This window comes from Monodelphis domestica, chromosome 5, assembly GCF_027887165.1.
Source record: "Monodelphis domestica isolate mMonDom1 chromosome 5, mMonDom1.pri, whole genome shotgun sequence".
Lineage (NCBI taxonomy): Eukaryota > Metazoa > Chordata > Mammalia > Didelphimorphia > Didelphidae > Monodelphis > Monodelphis domestica.
In genome coordinates this window covers 44,924,342-44,944,623 of record NC_077231.1, presented here as the reverse complement: position 1 = coordinate 44,944,623, position 20,282 = coordinate 44,924,342, and the positions used below count along the sequence as shown (strand labels likewise).

General features: G+C 40.8%; 1 protein-coding gene across 3 annotated transcripts in view; it reads right to left on the bottom strand.

Annotated features, from left to right (window-relative positions):
* The window catches only part of NUP107 (nucleoporin 107), a 52,718-nt gene that overhangs the window by 16,057 nt on the left and 16,379 nt on the right, over positions 1-20,282 (bottom strand). For all 3 annotated transcript variants that reach the window (XM_007502886.3, XM_007502887.3, XM_007502885.3), the window contains 9 exons: positions 17,019-17,146; positions 16,375-16,423; positions 14,612-14,683; positions 14,040-14,128; positions 9,794-9,872; positions 2,824-2,937; positions 2,326-2,416; positions 2,139-2,215; positions 79-138 (listed from right to left, as the gene is read on the bottom strand). In XM_007502886.3, the coding sequence (XP_007502948.1) occupies positions 79-138; positions 2,139-2,215; positions 2,326-2,416; positions 2,824-2,937; positions 9,794-9,872; positions 14,040-14,128; positions 14,612-14,683; positions 16,375-16,423; positions 17,019-17,146 (759 nt within the window). The remainder of the gene's footprint in view (positions 1-78; positions 139-2,138; positions 2,216-2,325; positions 2,417-2,823; positions 2,938-9,793; positions 9,873-14,039; positions 14,129-14,611; positions 14,684-16,374; positions 16,424-17,018; positions 17,147-20,282) is intronic.

The window sequence follows — 20,282 nt, the reverse complement described above, 5'->3', positions numbered from 1 at the left end:
CACTGGAGAATTTTATATGCCCAACTTTGATCATGGAAAAACACTGTGGACTAATTAATATGAAAAAGGTTTACCTACTTGTTTGAGATTCCCACTTAAGGCAGCATAGATTGCTCTCTCATATTTATTAAACAGCTCCTAAAACACAATGGGTACAAACAAATTTGAATGATTCAATTCCTCCTAATTTGTTCCCGTAAGACCAAACTGGAATTTTATGTACTTTCCTACATGATCTTTATTTAATAGTTTCCAAATAGCATATCTACCAGAGTAATTGTCTGGTGGAAAAACCAATACCAGAAATTCCAATAAACATAAAATCTAAATTTGAAAGTGAGGAAGTGATTTGTAAATAGTTAATATGATTTTTTCACATTCTCACTCCAAGTTTGAAGTCTATAAACAAGATTATTTTTCAATCAAGTTTAAAATGTAAATTTCTATAAAAATTAATTAAATGCAACCTCAATAATAATGAACTATATTTTTAAGAAAGATGAAACGAGGATGACACACTAAATTTATTTTTATCTATTTTTAAGTGGCATAAAGTTCAACATGTTCTTTCACCCAATCCTTATACATTAGTCTTTGTTTGGACTTCCTGAATCCTAAGAAAGGAAGCACCATTCTCCTAATCACCTAGACTCTGAAATCTGTAGTAGTTAATTCCTTAGTCAATCATGAAGTCCTATGAATCCTTTCTTACCAAAATCTCATATTTCTCCTTTCAACCCCCTCCTAATAACTTCGGATATTTTCCTTTCAATTTATGTTATACTCTTATCAGATTAGTCTTTTTCAGTTGTTTCCCCCCAACTCCCCCAATCTCCACTGAACTCTCAAACGTGGTATGTGTGGCCCATTTTTAGGTATCTCCACCTTTACAGCCTTCTTCCTTCACACATACAAGTTTCTTCTTCAGCTAAACATGCTTGGCCCTCTCCTGCATCCCTGTCTATTTCTGTGCTCCTCCTACCTGGGTTGCCCTTCTTTATTGCCTATTTAAATTCTATTAAGAACTAGCTCAAGTCCCTTCTTCAAAAGGCCTTCCTGGCACAAAGAAGCCAAAATATACTCTCCTTCCACTAATTTCATGGCAGACTACTCTGTGTGTCATTCGTTTAAGAATTCATCATTTCTTGAGACATCTACTAGATTATAAATTCCACTAAGGCAGGGAACATGTTTTATTCTTTCTGTAATACCCACAGTTCTAAAAACAGTGCCTTGCATATAACAGAACCTTAAAATCATCAAAATTATCTTTTGGATGAAACAAATCTTTTGTTGGTGATTTTGTTTTGAGTTTTAACTTTCTAGGTATTTTATACCTTATCTCCTCCCTGGACTTAGGGACAACTTCATGGAGAAGATGGTATCTGAGTTGACTTTAAAGAAGGAATAAGAATTAGGGCAGCTAGGTAGCTTAGTGGATTGAGAGCCAGGACTGGGGACAAGAGGTCCTGAGTTCAAATCTGGCCTCTGGCAAGTCATCAACCCTGGTTGCCTAGCCTTTACCACTTTGCTATCTTGGAATTAATACTTAGTTTTGGTTGCAAGATAGAAGAAGGTATAGGTTTAAAAAAAAATGAACAAAAAATCAACAGGTGAAGGGGACAGAGAAGACATTAGAAGCCTAGAGAATAACGCCAATAAGATGAAGAGGAGGGTTCAAACAGAGTAGCTTTCTAGCATGGCTGAAGACCTGAGTTCATGGAAGGAATCACTTAAAGGTTTTTGAGAAGAGGAATGAGAAGAGAAGATCTATAAAGTGAAAATACCATGAGAATTTAATGTTAATGTTTAGCATAATAGAATATTTGGAGGAAGCATATTGAAAGCAAAGAGTTTTATTATGAAGTGAGTGATGAGGGCTTATTCTCCAGTGTTAGTAATAGGATCAGAGAAGAGACAGATAGGAAAAATGTAGGAAAGAGCTTGGCAAATGAAGTCCAAGTTCTAAAACACGGGAGACTCAAATGGTGCTAACAGGGAGAGAGTGAAAGCATATTAATCTGTATTCAATAAACATCTGCTGGTTAATTCCAACACCTTTAAAAAGAACTACTTAATCTACAATATATCAGTATTAAAAAGTCTCCATGATTATAGGTTGCTTGATTATATCTTACATCTTCTGCCATTCTCCAACAGCTTATTTTCCAAATGCATCTATATGGATTCCCTTCTACTGGTTCTAATTCTGTTCCTAGAATAAAAACAGTAAGGGAAAACAATTGGAATGCAATTTATAATTCTAAAGCCTTCCCTCAGACACTGCCTCTTAGTGAAAGGCATTTGTGAAATTCTCTTCATTACCTCCATTAACATTAGGATCATGATATAATTTCCAGCCTTCGAGAGTGGCAGCTCTCCACGCTTGACCGCAACGTTTACAGAGACGCTGTGCCTATAAAAACAAGAAAAAGACAGTTAGCCAATAAAAAGAGGAGGATTCTTTTTCTTTAAATGTTTAAAAAGGGACAAAAAAAAGGGGTAGCAATAAAGAGCATTCAATAAATAATTTCCTGCAGCTCTTCAGTGTCCCAAAGGGGAAAGTGTACAGGGCAGGGGCTATGGCAATAGTCAGCTTTTGGGGCACCTATTTCGGGGTGTCTTTGAGGCTCAGACCAGACTTTTTTGCCCACCAAAAGAGCCTTGAGGGTGATGCAGGGACCACAGAGGAGGGCACAAAGAGTCATGGGACAAGCCTCTAATCTGGGACCTAATTAATATCTCAGCATGAGCAATGGTCCATAGCCCGAGGCGGTGTGAGAGGAAAAGGGTAAGCGTGGGGGACGGTTTTCTTTGGCTCACCTCATCAGTCATTCCAGAACGGATAAGGGTGAAAAGGTACTTGAGTAACCTGTTATCATCTTCTCGATCCAGATCATCAAGTGGCATTTTCTGTCTTATGGGAGCATCGGGGTCCTGTAACAAAGAGTTCATTCAAGTCTCGTCATGTGTATTCCAAGGGCACCTGCAGAACGCCCGGCGCGTCTCTAGCCCACCATGACCGCGTCTCAGACAGAGATATCCTCACAGCAGCCCTGTGAGGCAGAGTGAGAAAATGGCTATTCCTACTTTATCGAGAAAGCTGGCCTCCCCTTGTGGGGGCAGCCAATGAGGTGGGTCCTAGGCGGGTGCCCCTGGGCAGGCTCAGCTTCCCCCGGTGGCAGGGAGGCAGCCAGGACCCTACAGAAACACTTCTGAAAAGGGGAGGCGAGCAAGGCCTTGTCTGGTGCAGCAGTCTCATGGCTTCCCAAGCAGAGACAGTCCATTTTCTCAGTATTTTTTCTTCCAAAGAGTTAGACCCGTTCCATGAACAAGGGCACGTCTGCACTGGGAAGTATTTATTCTGAGACCTTGCCAGGAAAGATGCCAGAGACGAGAAGCACTCAGGCCGCGTTAGCTTCCTTCCTCCGGTGGTATTCCTGACGTCGGAGTTACAGAACGTGCTCCTGGGCGCTACACCACAGTGGAAAGAATGGCAACTGAGGCCACAGGAGAGGAGCCATCCACAACTTATCGACTGCCACGGAGAGCAGGGATTAGAGAATACGAACAACAAGACTGTAAAGAATGGTCAACGGACGGTCCCCCCAAACTGGGACAAATAGTACATTCCAAAAGCTAACAGGAAAAGGAGGAAAAGTTTCTCCTAGAAATTATATTAAATCGGGAACCATGTCTTTAATTTGTGCCTGGTCGCTGGTTTCCAGATGTTACAGTCAAGCACTCCAGTGGCTTTGGTCACACTATTGCTCATCACCCATCTCAGGCCACTGACACTGTAGGCCCTTCCCCTTGGCAGTGTCCAACCACTGCATCCTACTTGAATATTTACATTTTTAAAAAAAATTTAATTTAATAAATTTAAATTAAAAAAAAAAAATTTAAACCCTCACCTCAAGGCAGAAGAGTGGTAAGGGTTTGGCAATAGGGGTTAAGTGACTTGCCCAGGGTCACACTGGGAAGTGTCTGAGGCCCGATTTGAACCCAGGACCTCCCTTCTTTAGGCCTGTTTCTCAATCCACTGAGTTACCCAGCTTCCCCCTGAATATTTACATTTTTGACTCACATGCACATCCCCATCCATAGTTCTCCCACATCACCTCTGCCCTTCCAGGGCTCTCAACCTCCTTCCCAGGCCCTTTCTGTCCCTGTTTCTTCACAAATCCGCCCCGTGGCTGGCCCTTCACCCTTTAATACTTCCCTCATCTTATACTTTGCCTCACTCAGGCCCCTCTTCCACATCTGTGCTTCCCCTGGCTTTCTCTGATGCTTGGAATGAGCTGCTTCCTCCCCGAGGTCTCAGAGCCCAGCCCTGGATTCCCTTCATACAAATGCTACTTTCTGTAGCGACTTCAGGGTCCTGGAGCCCTTGCTACTCTTCCCCCAAGTCTGCCTCCACTTACTCTGCAGGAACTAGGACCCCCCATTTACCCACACGCTGTCTCCCCGTGAACAGAGGCTTCTGGACGGGCCATTCTGGATGTTTTTGTATCTTCTATACCCGCTGTACCCAGAACATTTCAAGCCCCTAAGAAAGGCTCCTTCCTGAAGTGTCTGCTCTGGCCGCCTGGCTGGCCTCACATAGCTGCGCCCAGTGAGAGCACGGCTACACAACACCCTAGATGAGACACTGATCTCGGACTCGATTCTGGGCCTAGCTCACTGCGCATCAAAGTTGGGCCATGATGAATCAATTTGGAATCAATTTGTTTTGCATTTCTGTGAAGAAGTTCAGCAGTTTCTAGAAATCAATGCTTAAGAATATATCATTGGGGGCAGCTGGGTGGCTCAGTGGATTGAGAGTCAGGCCTAGAGATGGGAGGTCCTAGGTTCAAATCTGGCCTCAGACACTTCCCAGCTGTGTGACCCTGGGCAAGTCACTTGATCCCCATTGCCTGGCCCTTACCACTCTTCTGCCTTGGAGCCAATACACAGTATTGACTACAAGATAGAAGGTACGGGTTAAAAAAAAAAAAGAATACATCGTGTAGGATTTAAATTAATGTCCCATACTCCAAATGTTATATTTTATAAAGTTTATTAATACTCATTAGAAGTAAAGGAATAAAAAAGTAATTATCTAACAAAATAAGACCACATGACCAAGCTCTCCTGGCTGGCACTTACCCAACCGCCACAGCTGCAGGGGGGGGGGGGGGGGGGGGGGGAAGGAATCAAGAGGCGGGGCTACATCAAACTTATATCCTCCCTACGTCAGCATGCAACATGAGGAGAGTGGGATGCCAGGAATCATAGTTTTAGGGTACAGAAATTCTAATTACACAATGGTCATCTGTAAATAGGGGCATTTGAGGACATGATCCTTGTGACTTTTTAAGCCAAAATTCTCTTCTGTTTACTCCTAATTCCTATCTATAGAGGTGGTGAAATCCCCTCTTAGGGTGTCGGCTATACTCCTGTCTGTGTGTCTATTCCCAGGGCCTGCCCCCCAAGAAGAACTAAGAAAGGAGGTTTTTATGGAAGGATCGCCAAATTTATGAGTTCAATAAAGAGGGGGATAGGTTTGGGTCAAAGATGATGACAGATACTCCTCACTGAAGGCAACAGGCTAGAAGCCTGGAGATTTGTAAATAGCAGAACTGAGATGGAACAACAGAAAATGATGGCATGAACTAATCATTGGGTGGTAGAACCAGGGTCCGACAGCAGCCGTGTGCTTGGTCCTGCCCTTTGGAGGCCCGTGAAAGGAGCCCCCTGGCAGTGGGGAATCAATGTGAACCTAAGCTCCTTTAGGAATGTGAACAATATGGTTATGGAAGCTTTAACAGCCAGACATTGGGTCAGAGCAAACGGACACGTGCACTACAAAAATTTCCAAATATATGACAAATCAGAATACGTCTCATAGATTACTTTTAAGATAGGACAATTATCTGTTCTAGTGGCATCAATATTAACATACTGGCACAAATACTGCTGGGCATTAACTAGATATTGATTACACAAATCTTAACTTGGTCAGCGAGGTAGACCATAAAACCAGGCCAGGCAATCATTAAAAATTACTTTGCCCAATTATATGGCAATAAATACACCAATTTAGGTGATACGGATGAATATATACAAAAATACAAACTGCCTAGACTAACAGAAGAGGAAATAGAATTCTTAAATAATCTCATATCAGAAAATGAAATCCAACAAGCCATCAAAGAACTTCCTAAGAAAAAATCCCCAGGGCCTGATGGATTCACCAGTGAATTCTATCAAACATTCAGAGAACAGTTAATCCCAATACTATAGAAACTATTTGACATAATAAGCAAAGAGGGAGTTCTACCAAACTCCTTTTATGACACCAACATGGTACTGATTCCAAAACCAGGCAGATCAAAAACAGAGAAAGAAAATTATAGACCAATCTCCTTAATGAATATAGATGCAAAAATCTTAAATAGGATACTAGCAAAAAGACTCCAGCAAGTGATCAGAAGGGTCATCCACCATGATCAAGTAGGATTTATATCAGGGATGCAGGGCTGGTTCAATATTAGGAAAACCATCCACATAATTGACCACATCAACAAACAAACCAACAAGAATCACATGATTATCTCAATAGACGCAGAAAAAGCCTTTGATAAAATACAACACCCATTCCTATTAAAAACACTAGAAAGCATAGGAATAGAAGGGTCGTTCCTAAAAATAATAAACAGTATATATCTAAAACCATCAGCTAATATCATCTGCAATGGGGAAAAACTAGATGCATTCCCAATAAGATCAGGAGTGAAACAAGGATGCCCATTATCACCTCTACTATTTGACATTGTACTAGAAACACTAGCAGTAGCAATCAGAGAAGAAAAAGAAATTGAAGGCATCAAAATAGGCAAGGAGGAGACCAAGCTATCACTCTTTGCGGATGATATGATGGTCTACTTAAAGAATCCTAGAGAATCAACCAAAAAGCTAGTGGAAATAATCAACAACTTTAGCAAAGTTGCAGGATACAAAGTAAACCCGCATAAGTCATCAGCATTTCTATATATCTCCAACATATATCAGCAGCATGAATTAGAAAGAGAAATTCCATTTAAAACCACCCTAGACAATATAAAATACTTAGGAATCTATCTGCTGAGACAAACACAGGAACTATATGAACACAACTACAAAACACTCTCCACACAACTAAAACTAGACTTGAGCAACTGGAAAAACATTAACTGCTCATGGATAGGACGAGCCAATGTAATAAAAATGAGCATCATCCTACCCAAACTTATTTATCTATTTAGTGCCATACCCATGGAACTCCCATAAAATTTCTTTATTGATTTAGAAAAAAGCATAACAAAGTTCATTTGGAATAACAAAAGATCAAGGATATCCAGGGAAATAATGAAAAAAAAAACACAAATGATGGGGGCCTTCCAGTCCCAAACCTTAAACTATATTACAAAGCAGCAGTCATCAAAACAATTTGGTACTGGCTAAGAGACAGAAAGGAAGATCAGTGGAATAGACTGGGGGCAAGCAACCTCAGCAAGACAGTATACGATAAACCCAAAGATCCCAGCTTTTGGGACAAAAATCCACTATTCGATAAAAACTGCTGGGAAAATTGGAAGACAGTGTGGGAGAGACTAGGAATAGATCAACACCTCACACCCTACACCAAGATAAATTCAAAATGGGTGAATGACTTAAACATAAAGAAGGAAACCATAAGTAAATTGGGTAAACACAGAATAGTATACACGTCAGAGCTTTGGGAGGGGAAAGACTTTAAAACCAAGCAAGACATAGAAAGAATCACAAAATGTAAAATAAATAATTTTGACTACATCAAATTAAAAAGCTTTTGTACAAACAAAACCAATGTAACTAAAATCAGAAGGGAAACAACAAATTGGGAAAAAATCTTCATAGAAACCTCTGACAAAGGTTTAATTACTCAAATTTATAAAGAGCTAAATCAACTGTACAAAAAATCAAGCCATTCTCCAATTGATAAATGGGCAAGGGACATGGATAGGCAGTTCTCAGATAAAGAAATCAAAACTATTAATAAGCACATGAAGAAGTGTTCTAAATCTCTTATAATCAGAGAGATGCAAATTAAAACAACTCTGAGGCTAACTCTGAAGCTAGCAGACTAGCTAAGCAAAGGAAAGTAATGAATGCTGGAGGGGATGTGGCAAAGTAGGGACATTAATTCATTGCTGGTGTAGTTGTGAACTGATCCAAACATTCTGGAGGGCAATTTGGAACTATGCCTAAAGGGCGACAAAAGAATATCTACCCTTTGACCCAGCCATAGCACTGCTGGGTCTGCACCCCAAAGAGATAATGGACACAAAGACTTGTACAAAAATATTCATAGCTGCGCTCTTTGTGGTGGCCAAAAACTGGAAAACGAGGGGATGCCCATCAATTGGGGAATGGCCGAGCAAATTGTGGTATATGTTGGTGATGGAATACTATTGTGCTAAAAGGAATAATAAAGTGCCATGGAGACTGGAACAACCTCCAGGAAGTGATGCAGAGCGAGAGGAGCAGAACCAGAACATTGTATACAGAGACTAATACATTGTGGTATAATCGAATGTAGTGGACTTCTCCATTGGTGTTGGTGTAATGTCCCTGAACAATCTGCAGGGATCTGGGAGAAAAAACCCTATTCATAAGCAGAGGATAAACTGTGGGAGTAGAAACACCGAGCAAAAGCAACTGCCTGACTACAGCGGTTGAGGGGACATGACAGAGAGACTCTAAAAGAACGCTCTAATGCAAATATCAACAACATGGCAATGGGTTCGAATCAAGAATACATGTGATACCCAGTGGAATCACACGTCGGCTATGGGGGGTGGGGAGGAGGAAAAGAAAATGATCTTTGTCTTTAATGAATGCTGCTTGGAAATGATCAAATAAAATATTATAAAATTAAAAAAAAACAAAAAACCAGGCCAGGCCAAGGTTATTATTCCAGATCGTGGGCCCCTGGGCTGGTGTGGCAGGTCTGACCAGGGTGTGTAACCCACATTCATATGAATTAGATGAGGAAATGAGAAGAAACACCTTGAACCCCTCTTCTAGAAATACACAAGGGGTCCCCACTCATCATCACCCTTAATTCCAGATTTGACTTCTCAAAACTAACTCTTCATGTTCTCTGATCACTAACCTTGTGAGAAGAGAATTTCACTCTCCATTATGTCACCTTGCTTAACATCACCTCTCAGTGACCTGGAGGCCAAAGACCATGAGATGGACAGGTATAGCCAGGCCCTCAAAGAAAGGAACCAACAAGATAGGAAGCTGATTCCACAGGCACCGCCCCACAGGATGGCCTAGGCAAATTGAGAAACTATGGTTGGTTCCTGAGATGTAACATGGGAAAGCCAGTGGGTGGAGAAAACTGCTTATAGGGGGAGACCCAGCAGGAAGTGAGGGTCTTTTGGCTGGAGCATGGAGGCTGAATGAACTCTCATTGATGGTGAGCTTCAATCCACCATGGTGGCCAATAGAGTAGGAAACTAAGTATTTCTCAATCTCCTACTTTTCCCTCCCTTTACTATTACTACTTTGATTTAATAAAGTCATTAAGCTACTAGCAGCCTCAAAATGTAATTATTACAACCTTCAACGATCATTTCCCCATCCCAGCAGTAAAACTGATGCCCAGCTAGGAATTCTTACTTTTAACTGTAAGGAGAATTCATTGGGTGATATGAAAATGTGAAAAGAGCATTTTCCCCTCATGGTGATTATAGCAGTCTTTCCTTCAGACAACACTTACCAATTCAGTAACAAGAGGACGAACACTTCCAATAAATGAAATTAATTGTCGCTGTTTCAAGGTGTGCAGAGTATTCTCCCTGAAAGCAAAAGTACTTCAAGTTATACTTGAAATATTTTTTTCTATATAATTTTTCATGCTAAAAAATTTAACCAATCTTACAAAGTTACTAAAAACTTTCAAAGGTTATTTGACCTTTTATACTAACAATAAACTTTATAAATAATTTTACTGAAAACATGAATATTTTTAACATTGTGTATCATGACCATTACCTTTCACAACTATTTCATGTTAATTCTCTACATAAAAAATAATGTAGATTTACACGGTGACACAAAAGTGATCCATTAACATTCTGCTCCAATGTATTATCACCTTGTGGGGATGGTCTTGGGTTCTCAAAGGTAATGCTTTTAGCTATGCTAGTCAGGTCTGATGTATAGTCCTCGCAACAGATTGTATCTCCTGCATGAGAACCAGCTTTGATAAACATGGAAAAACTGATACCAACAGGACAGCCACAAAGTTATCAATATTTTGGCCACAGCAACCCATGTCCCAGAAAAAAATAAAAAATTGACTTAAATCCTATGTAGCCCTTTTCTACTGTCTTTAGAGACGGTGGTAGACGATAGAAAAAGAAGCATGGGAGGGCTAAGATCCAGATTTCAGGCAGTTTCCAGGCTGTTGATATAGGTAAAAGATCCTTTTGACATTCCCAACAAGTGGTCATACTATTAGGACAAGTGGATCATAGCAATCTTGAAATTCTTGCTATAAATTAAATTAGAAATTGCAGCTACATGGAAGCTCACAGGCTCTCCCTGGAGAGGCAAAGAGAAGTCAGCAAAATATGGCACATTTTAATCTTAGAACGAATAAATAAAAAAATATATTGAGTGAAAGGATCGTCAAAGTGGATTCAACTTTCGTTGCTCCTAAGCCACCATCTTGGCTCCACTCCTCCCCATTTATTGAATGAAATTAAGTACTTTCTATGTGCCCTGCATTATGTCAAGCCCCAGGATACAAATATCAAATGCTTCCAGAGATCAAGAAGCGGTTTACTTTCTAGAGCCAGGGCACCCAACCAAAGAGGAGTGGGGAGCAGAGAGATGATCAGGGGTGGGGAAGGTACAGGCTGGCGAGTGGGTCACAGGGGAATAGATGACACCCTACATCCAGGAACAAGGGCAGAATTCATCTAATCAAGGTTTACAGTTCAAAAGCTGGGTAGGAAAAGGAACAGGGAGGGAAAGACCTGGGAGAAGTAGTGGGGGAGCAAAAGGTGCGAGAGATCTCAGACACAGCAGCAGCAGAGTGCCCCTCCTTTCCATTAAAACTCAATAGTAGTAAAGGGTTCTTGGGTCTCAACTAGCAAGGCACCATCGCATGCTAACATCACCCAGTTGAATTCAATTACTTGAGAATACAGGTAGTAATTTGCTCTCCCAACATTAACATTTTTTACTGATTTTTGTCTTCCAGAGGACATTATTTTTTATTTTGCAAAGAAGGAAGCTAAAAGTACAATATGATTAGATGTAGAATTACTCAGGGCAAAAGCTGGTTCTCTAAAGTATCTCCCAGAAAACATAGCTGCTTCCTGGAAGAAATGGAAAATTGGGACATTTTGCTAACATCAAGATGCATAAGCAAAGATAATGTGGTCTATTCTAACTTCACTTATAAGCCACATAAAAAATGCAATTCATATAAATAATATCCAAATTAGGAACAGATAAGATAAAATAGACAAACTATAGACTTTATTCATGGTGAATGAATTATTATTATTATTTTTTAACCCTTATCTTCTGGGGGTAGCTGGGGAGCTCAGTGGATTGAGAGCTAGGCCTAGAGACAGGAGGTCTTAGGTTCAAATCTGGCCTTGGACACTTCCCAGCTGTGTGACCTTGGGCAAGCCACTTTATTCCCCATTGCCTAGCCCTTACCACTCTTCTGCTTTGGAACTAATACATAGTATTGATTCCAAGATGGAAGGTAAGGGTTTAAAAAACAAACAAACAAAAAAAACCCAACCACCTTATCTTCTGACTTAGAATCAATTCTCTGTATCCATTCCAAGACAGAAGAGAGGTAAGGACTGGGCAATGGGGGTTAAGTGACTTGTCCAGGGTCACACAGCTAGGCCAGATTTGAACCTAGGATCAAGGCAAATGAATTCTTAACAACAAACAAATCAACCACCAAACCAAAAATAGTGCCTTAATTCTAAGAAGTTGTTTCAGCTACAAAGTTTATAAGGACAAGAAGCCAGAAAAAAACATTAGCAGTTTTTATTGACTGGGTAACAGGCTTTTATGAAATCCAATGCTGAATTTAAGATTTTCAGATAGGGTCCATTTATGGTCCATTAACAAATTGTTTTTTTCAGAAGATTATGACAAATATTATGTTTCTAGAGCCTAGAGCAATAGGCTAAATAATACCCACAAATAGAAGTTATTATTCAGTTCTTCATAACCAATGCTAAAGATTTCCCTTCTCACACAACGATTTTATTCCAATGCCTTTGCAAGACACAGAGGACACTGGGTCCCTGAAGACAATACCAGCAGACTACAAGGCCCCACATGTCCTGCAAAGCTGGAAGGGCTTCCCCAATGGGCCCAGGGTGAGATCTGCTGAAGGTTTGGCCTAGCTAAATGTGGAAAGGCTCATCACAAAAATGGTGGCCAGAATGTCTCTCTTTTTAAAGAGAAGTAGACAAAAAGCCAGGCTAGGGGCTATTCTATTCACCTCAGGTGTGAATGTGAGACGGTAATGTGCTAAATAAACAAAGCAACTCTACATCCTGGATACCAGGCTTCTTCACATGGGTACTTTGGCTACTAAAGCAGCCCCTCGCTTCTCTACGAGTCAGCAGGGATCCTCAAATGTACTTCTAGATGGAAAATGGATTATTCTGCAGGCAAATGGCTAGTGAGCATCTCAGACTTAGCCAGACCCAGCTGAATTTTCATTCCTGCCTCCACCTTGCTGCAGTTTTCCTAGAGATGCAGGCTGGAGATCCTGGTGTGTATCTTTTACCAGACATTTTACAAAATGGTTTTCACACAACTTAACATCTCATTTTCAAGGAGGACTAGCTGAGCGAGGATCCAGGAAAGGAGAGTCAAATGGCCCCATTCTCAGGGAGTTCACATCCTAATGCTGATGGGAAACTTATGCTACAAGTCAGAGGGAAAGCCCCCTCAGAGTGCAGGCAAAGAAGGCTCCACACACACTTTAATTTCTTTCCCACTAAATCTCTTTGGCTTCTGATTTTGATCCATCTGACAGGGCAGAGGCGCCCAGAGCCTTCTTCTTCGGGGTTGTCTGGTAGTTGGGGCACCCAGACAAGCAGGACGACAGCTGAGGGTCCTGAGGGGGAGGGTGACAGGATCAGTTGACACAGGCTGCCTCTGGTTCCTCCTTCGGGGTGCCCCGAGACCCTTGTTCTTCCACAGGAGCTAAGCAAACACCACCCACTAAGGTAAAGAGCAGCAGCAACTCGATGACAAGTACAGTGCCCACACTGAAGAAGTGATGGACCCCGGAGTCCTAAGAGTCATGCTGTGCCAGCCACTGGCTCAACACCCAGCAACAGCCCTCTGCTGGCTAGGGAGAAACCGCAAACTCCCCCACTAGGCACTGGCATCTCCCAGATCCTTCTCTTCCACTTTTATCACCACTGAGCCCCACAAATCCCAGTGATGGACCCATGGGCGGTCTGCTGTACCAGCCCTGAGATTTCCTGCCTCTCTCGATTATCATCTTCTGTGGCCCTAAAAGCAGCAATTCCCTATCAGTTGACTCCTGAGATTCTTCCTTAGGTTTTTTTTTTTAAAACAATTTTGTAATAGAGATATTGATAAATGTGTGCCAGCATTCTAGGGCACAGGGGATTGAGCATCAGGCCGGAAGTCAGCAAAGATTCATCTTACATTCAAGTCTGGCCTCGGACACTGATTAGTTGTGTGACTATGGGTGAATCACTGATCATCTGTAAAATGAACTGGAGAAGGAAATGGCAAACCAGGCTGGGATCTTCGCCAAAAAACTCCAAGTGAGGTTAGGAAGAGTTGGACATGACTGAAACAACTGCATGACAAAACAGCCATCACCCTACTGGATTAGAAGCACCTAATCTTTGTATTTCCTCCAGAACCCCACATAACACTAAGCATGTGGGAGGTGCTTAATCAATGTCTGCTGAGTGGAATGTTCAGTGACTTACCAATACACTGATTTCGCATAAAACTCGATGTTATCTGAGAAATCTCCAATGTCATCCTTGGCAATACTCTCCAACCAATCTACCACCAGCTGGAAAAGAAAGTTAATTCTATTAACCACAATTTCAAGATCTAGATGTCTCTTAAGTAGGTTTTCTAACAAAACACGGTAAAATGATTTTAATTTATGTAGGCATGACAAATGACCACGGGTGATGCTCCCAAGTATTTGTCTTTGGCTCCATGAGTACCGAGCCAGCAAAAAGGCCACGTGTGCTCTTCAGCAGTAAACCCCTCAAACCGAGGCCAACATGCCAAAGTCTCCTTCTGGAAGAGACAACACCCCTCACCTCTATCTCACTGTGACACCAAGCAGATCCCACCACAAACAGGGAGTGAGTCAAGTCATTTCTTTGACTCCAATCCAATCAAGTACATTATACATGGGAAGAAGGCCACATAAGGACCTTAATCTTACTCATGTTGTTGGTGGTTTTGTAAGATAACTGAACACAATTTTAAAAAATAGTTCATTTCCCCCTCTATTCTAAAAAATTAAAGTCCCAACTCATACCTGGCTTTGTCGAATAAGTGAATCTCGCTGGAATAATGTATCCACCACTGTCTTTTCACTGGCATTTAGGGACTGTTTAAGAACAGACATTGCCATTAAAATAAATGCAGTTGTTATATTATTACAAAATAATAGTATGAGAGCAAATGTGAGGAGGGAGGAAATATCTTGAATACTTAAGTTACTCTCTATGGCACAGGGGCCCAAAAGGGCTCAGAGCTTCTCTGTAGGTATGCCTATCATCACCTGCCAGAGGGGCTGCTCCCCTCCCTCTCTCCATATGCCAGAGGACATTCCTCATATGACCTGCCCCTCTGCCCAGCAGGCAGTGGAATCACTTCTTCCCTCCCCAGTCTGGGTTGGGGTGGGGCACAAGCAGGGTGTGGCACCCAGTGTGGGTGGGGCCTAGCACGCCTCTAAAAGTTTTGCCATCACTGCTCTAGGGGGACCTAAACATATATAAAATGACAAATATGTTTGTATTTCCTTCCTGTAAAAACTCATTGTTAGGAATAGCTTCCCAATTAGTAAGTATTCATTAAAAGCTTCCCATGTGCTGCTAGGCACCAGGTATAAAAATTAAAAGGAAGCAGACCCTGCCTTTCAGGCACCTACATCCGATCAAAGGAGCAAACATCTAACAGTCAAGTCCATACGAAATATTTATAACATGAGGGAATGAGAATGGGGATGGGGTGGGAAGGTGGCATAGTGAGATGAATCAGGAAAGGCTTCCTGGAGAAGGCAACCCTTGGGTCTGATTCTGAAGGAAACAAGAAGGGCAGCAGGGAACCCGGTACAGGGCGCCGGGGTGAGATGAGCCACTGAGAGGGGAAGGGAGCCAGGGTTAAGGAAGCCCTACAAGTCAACCTCAGTGATGCCGCCACACCTGCTCTTGGGGGCATTAGAAATGGGAGCAGATGAAGCCACCAGGGTGTTGTGCCAGGATGTCAGCTGGACTGATCAAAGAAAAAGTGAGGCTGTGAACGCCAGTGTGAGAATGATGGCACCTCTGGCCGAAACAGAGACATTCAGAAAAGGGACGGGAGGAAAGCTGAACGAGTCTGGCCACGTTAAATGAGCTGCCAATGGGACTCCCCATCCGAAATGTCCAAGATAACTGAGACACACAACTTGATCTCAGAAGGGGAGCCCAGGGATCTCTCACAGATATGACCAGTAACAGAAATAGAAGAGAATAGCTATGAAGAATGTCTGTCATCTACAGAGATAATGAAACCAATGTGAGAGAATGGCTATTTAGGCTGTCCTTAAATTCTATTCAGATTCTAAAAACATCTAATTTCCCCCAGGCAGTATACTGAAGATAGCTTATTGCCAACCTGTCTCCTGAATATCCCCCTTTACAACAGAAGGTGTTTTATGACAGAGCAAAAACCCCAATATTCTTAACAAACTTACGTTTTATTGAATTTCTTTAAGATCATGACACTGGACAAGAGCTCAGAGTCCAATCCCTTCATTTTACAAATGAGGAAACTAAAGCCTAGGGTGGGTAAATGATAAAGCCAAGGCCACAGAGGTTGGCATCATTAGAGGTAGGATTAGAACCCAGCTTCTTAATCTCCAAAGACATGGCTCCTTTCATTGTACTCAAAATAAAAATTTAAATCCCATTGTCGCTCAGAAACACGTTCCCCCAATTTGAAGGTGTGCACAAAAGAAAGGAAAATGCCATCAAAAAAATTATTGTCACCATTCATTACTTGATACGAATTATAATGCTTTAACTTCATACTTACAGCAATGGCAAATGCATTTTCTTCTTCTAGTACAGATTGTATTCTGTCTCTACAGAACAGAAGCACAAAAAGGAAAAAAGTTTATAATTCATAATAACCTAATTATTAAAACATGCAATGGAAACTCTTTAATACTTGAGTAGATCATACATATACAGTATATGTTAAAAATAGTAGATATTTAAGTAGTGAGTATTTGATCTAACCTAATATACATTAATGCCCAAGAGCAAGACTGCTGACATTTTATTAGTAACACACACTGGGGGCAGCTAGGGGGCTCAAGGGTTTGAGAGCCAGTCTAGGGTTGAGGGATTCCAAACTGGCTTCAGACACTTCCTAGCTGTGTGACCCCAGCTGGGCAAGTCATTTAACTCCATTGCCTAGTCCTTACCAGGCAGAAGATTGCCTTGGAACCAATACACAGTATTGAGTCTAAGATGGAAGGTAAGGGTTTAAAAAAAATGTAGTCGATGAAAAAAAAAACAAAAGATATATAAAAAAATTTTTAAAAATCATACCAAAATGAAAATGAATAGCAAAATCTTTTCACAAATTCATCCTATTCATTTTAAACCCAAACATGCATTTATTCATAGCTTAATCTTTATCCAATTGTATCTATGATTTTCACATCACTTTACTTGTAAAGAGAGGCTAGCAATCTCCACGTAACCATCTCCTGCTGAAGAAGCCACAGCACACTGGCGGTTTTTGAAAACTTCTGTAGTCCAGGGGTTGCTCTGCTTGCTATTTTACTTAATATATTCACCTGAGAGAAGAAGAAGTTTTAAGTCAAGATTACACCAATAAGAATTTTCTATTATTCCACACATACAGAGATATTCCTAGAATACTAACTTCTAATTCCACAAGTGTAGGTTTCACCAACACGTGCCCAAGCTTTTGTGTTGCCCTTAAATGTACTGTATAAATGAGATCTGGGCTGACACCTAACAAGTATGAGTCTGGGATATAGACCTTCTGTTCCTGATGCACACAAGCAGCACTTGTCTTTACAGTATTGTTGTCATTCGCACAGGGTAGTGTGAACTGGAAAGGTGGTGGAGGAGCCAGCTCTCATACCGGTTCCTGCACCACACCAGTTGAACCTAAGGTAAAAGTGGAGTTCCACCAATATGACCACTGGTAAGGTTGAAATGATGTGGACTGGGAAGGCTGCATTGATGGACACAGATGAGACTGCATTGATGGACAGTGCAGTCTGTATGCCTCTGCACAGGCAAAATTATTGTTGGTATATTGTTTTTGTAGGACTATATATATGTATGTATGTATTTTATTAATAGCAATTTGGAATAGGAGTGTAGGATATTCAAAGAATAGTGGACTTATGGTTACTTTTTCATGTAGTACAAGGAAAGAGCTATGTGTTTGATATGCCAGAATAGTCTGTGTTCAAAGAATACAATTTGCATCGACACTATCAAACTCAACATAAAGATAAATATGATTGGTTGGAGATGTGAGAAAAGTTAAAATATTAAAACTGAAAAATACATCGGCAACTCAGCAAAATACTTTTGTGAAGCAGAAGCAGCTAAATATTTCATCACTGCAAGCAAGTTTTCAAGTTGCCAAGCTAATAGTGTGCACTGGCAGACCATTCGTGGAGGAGAATTTGTTAAAGAGTGCCTTCTTCTGTTGCCAAAGAGATGTGTCCAGAAAAGGCAGACTTATTTAGTACAGTTAGTCTCTCAGGATCTACAATTACACGAAGGATTCAAGAAATGGGAGACAATTTGCATCAGCACTTGCAAAACTCGGCAAGAAAACTTTCCTATTTTTCCTTTGCACTCGACAAGAGCAATGATGTTCATGATTCTACAAACTTCTAATTTTTATTCATGGGACAAATGATAATTTCGAAGTCACAGAAGAGCTTGCTGCACGCAAAGCATCAAAGGAACAACTACAGGGGAGGATATCTATGAAAAGGTTTCCCAAACTGTGAAGGATTTGGAGCTGAACTGGGCTAAACTAACAGTGTGACAACTGATGGTGCTGCTAGCATGGTGGGGTCTAAGAAAGGAGTAATTGCTCGCATTAACCAAGAGATGGACAAACATAACCATTCTCATCCAGTAGCCATATACTGCCTCATTCACCAACAAGCGCTGCTATGTAGTAAATCACCGAAGTGGGACTCTGTTATGAAAATTGTAGTATCTTGTGTTAACTTCATTAGAGCTAATGCACTAAACCACAGACAATTTCAGGAATTTTTGTCTGAACTAAATGTTGCCTATGAAGATATTCTGTGTCACACAGAAGTCTGCTGGCTGAGTCAAGGGAGAGTTTTGAGACATTTCTAGGACTTACTTCCACAGATTACAGCATTTATGCTTTCGGAAAAGGGGAAACTCATTAGTGATATGCAATCACATGTGAAAGCATTTGAAGTAAAATTAGGCCTCCTTATCAAACAAGTGATGGAGGAAAATTTCTGCCATCTCCCCTTAACTCAAAATCTGTTAGCGGAAAAACCCTTGATTGCATTTCCAAAAGAAACACGTGTGGATTCATTGAAAAAGTTGCAAAAGGAGTTCCAATTCATATTTAAAGAGCTTTATATCTTCATGAACAGGACATATAGCTTTTCTATAACCCATTTTCTATTGACATTGAAAATGTGGATACAATTTACCAAATGGAACTGGCTGAACTGCAGAATTGTGACTCTCTGAAAGACCCATTCAAGTCAAGCAGCTTGCCTAATTTCTATGTAGCTCTCCCCTCTGAGACATATCCTAATCTCAGGAACCATGTACTCAAAATGGCAACCATTTTGGTAGCACATATCTGTGAACAGACTTTTTCCAGAAGGAAACATCTGAAATCTCCAACCAGATCTAGACTAACTGATGCACACTTGCATCACTTGTTACAGCTAGCAGTGATAAATATGGAACCAGACATTGACCATCTCATTAGCCAAAAGCAGGTCCATAGTTCCCATTGAAATACTGGTCAGTTTGATTTAAATTTACTTGTTCTTTATTTTAAATATTGTATTTGTTCCCATTTTGTTTTATTTTAAAATAAGATATATGCAGTGTGCATAGGGATTTGTTCATAGTTTTTTTTAATAGTCTGGTCCTCTAACAATCTGAGGGACAGTGAACTGCTCCCTCTGTAAAAAGTTTGGGGACCCCTGAGCTAGGCAATGGGGGTGAAGTGACTTGCACAGATCTCACAGCTAAGATTTGAACCCATGAGCTCCTGTCTCTGAATTTAGCTCTCAATCCATTTAGCTACCCAACTGCCCCAAAGACCTCGATTCTTAAATTTTTCTCTTTGCTCTTTTCCAATTAGTTTTGCTGAGATATTTTACGTTTTCTTCTACTTTTTAAAAAGTCTTTTGATTTTCAATATTTCTTTTCATTACATGAAGTTTTATATTTGGTTTTATAATTTTCAGAGAGTTTACTGCTTGGGTCAGGTTTTGTATCTATTGTGGAAAAACTGCTAATTATATTTCTAATTCTTTCTTCCATAGCTCTCATTTCTTTTCCAATTTTCCCCTCCAATGCTCTCATTTCAATGAATAAAAAAAAAAATCTTTTTAAAAAAATTTATCTAAAAAAGGGGAAAAAAAAACCTCTCACTTCATCTGCAGTCAAGGATTCTAGTTGAGGGAACTCCCTTTGACCAATGTAGACAGGAATTGTTTTGGACTTAAGGCTTACAAAAATCACCGAGGCATTGAGAGGTCAGATGAGCAAAAACCTACAGCTGGAAGGGATCTCAGAAACCATACAGTTTAACCTGAATTTAAGATTAGGAAACTGAAGTCCTGGGAGATTGGAGAGTAAGGGACCAGCCTAACATTACATAATTAGGATGCATCACAAGTGGGATTTGGGTTAAATGATTTGCTCACTGCC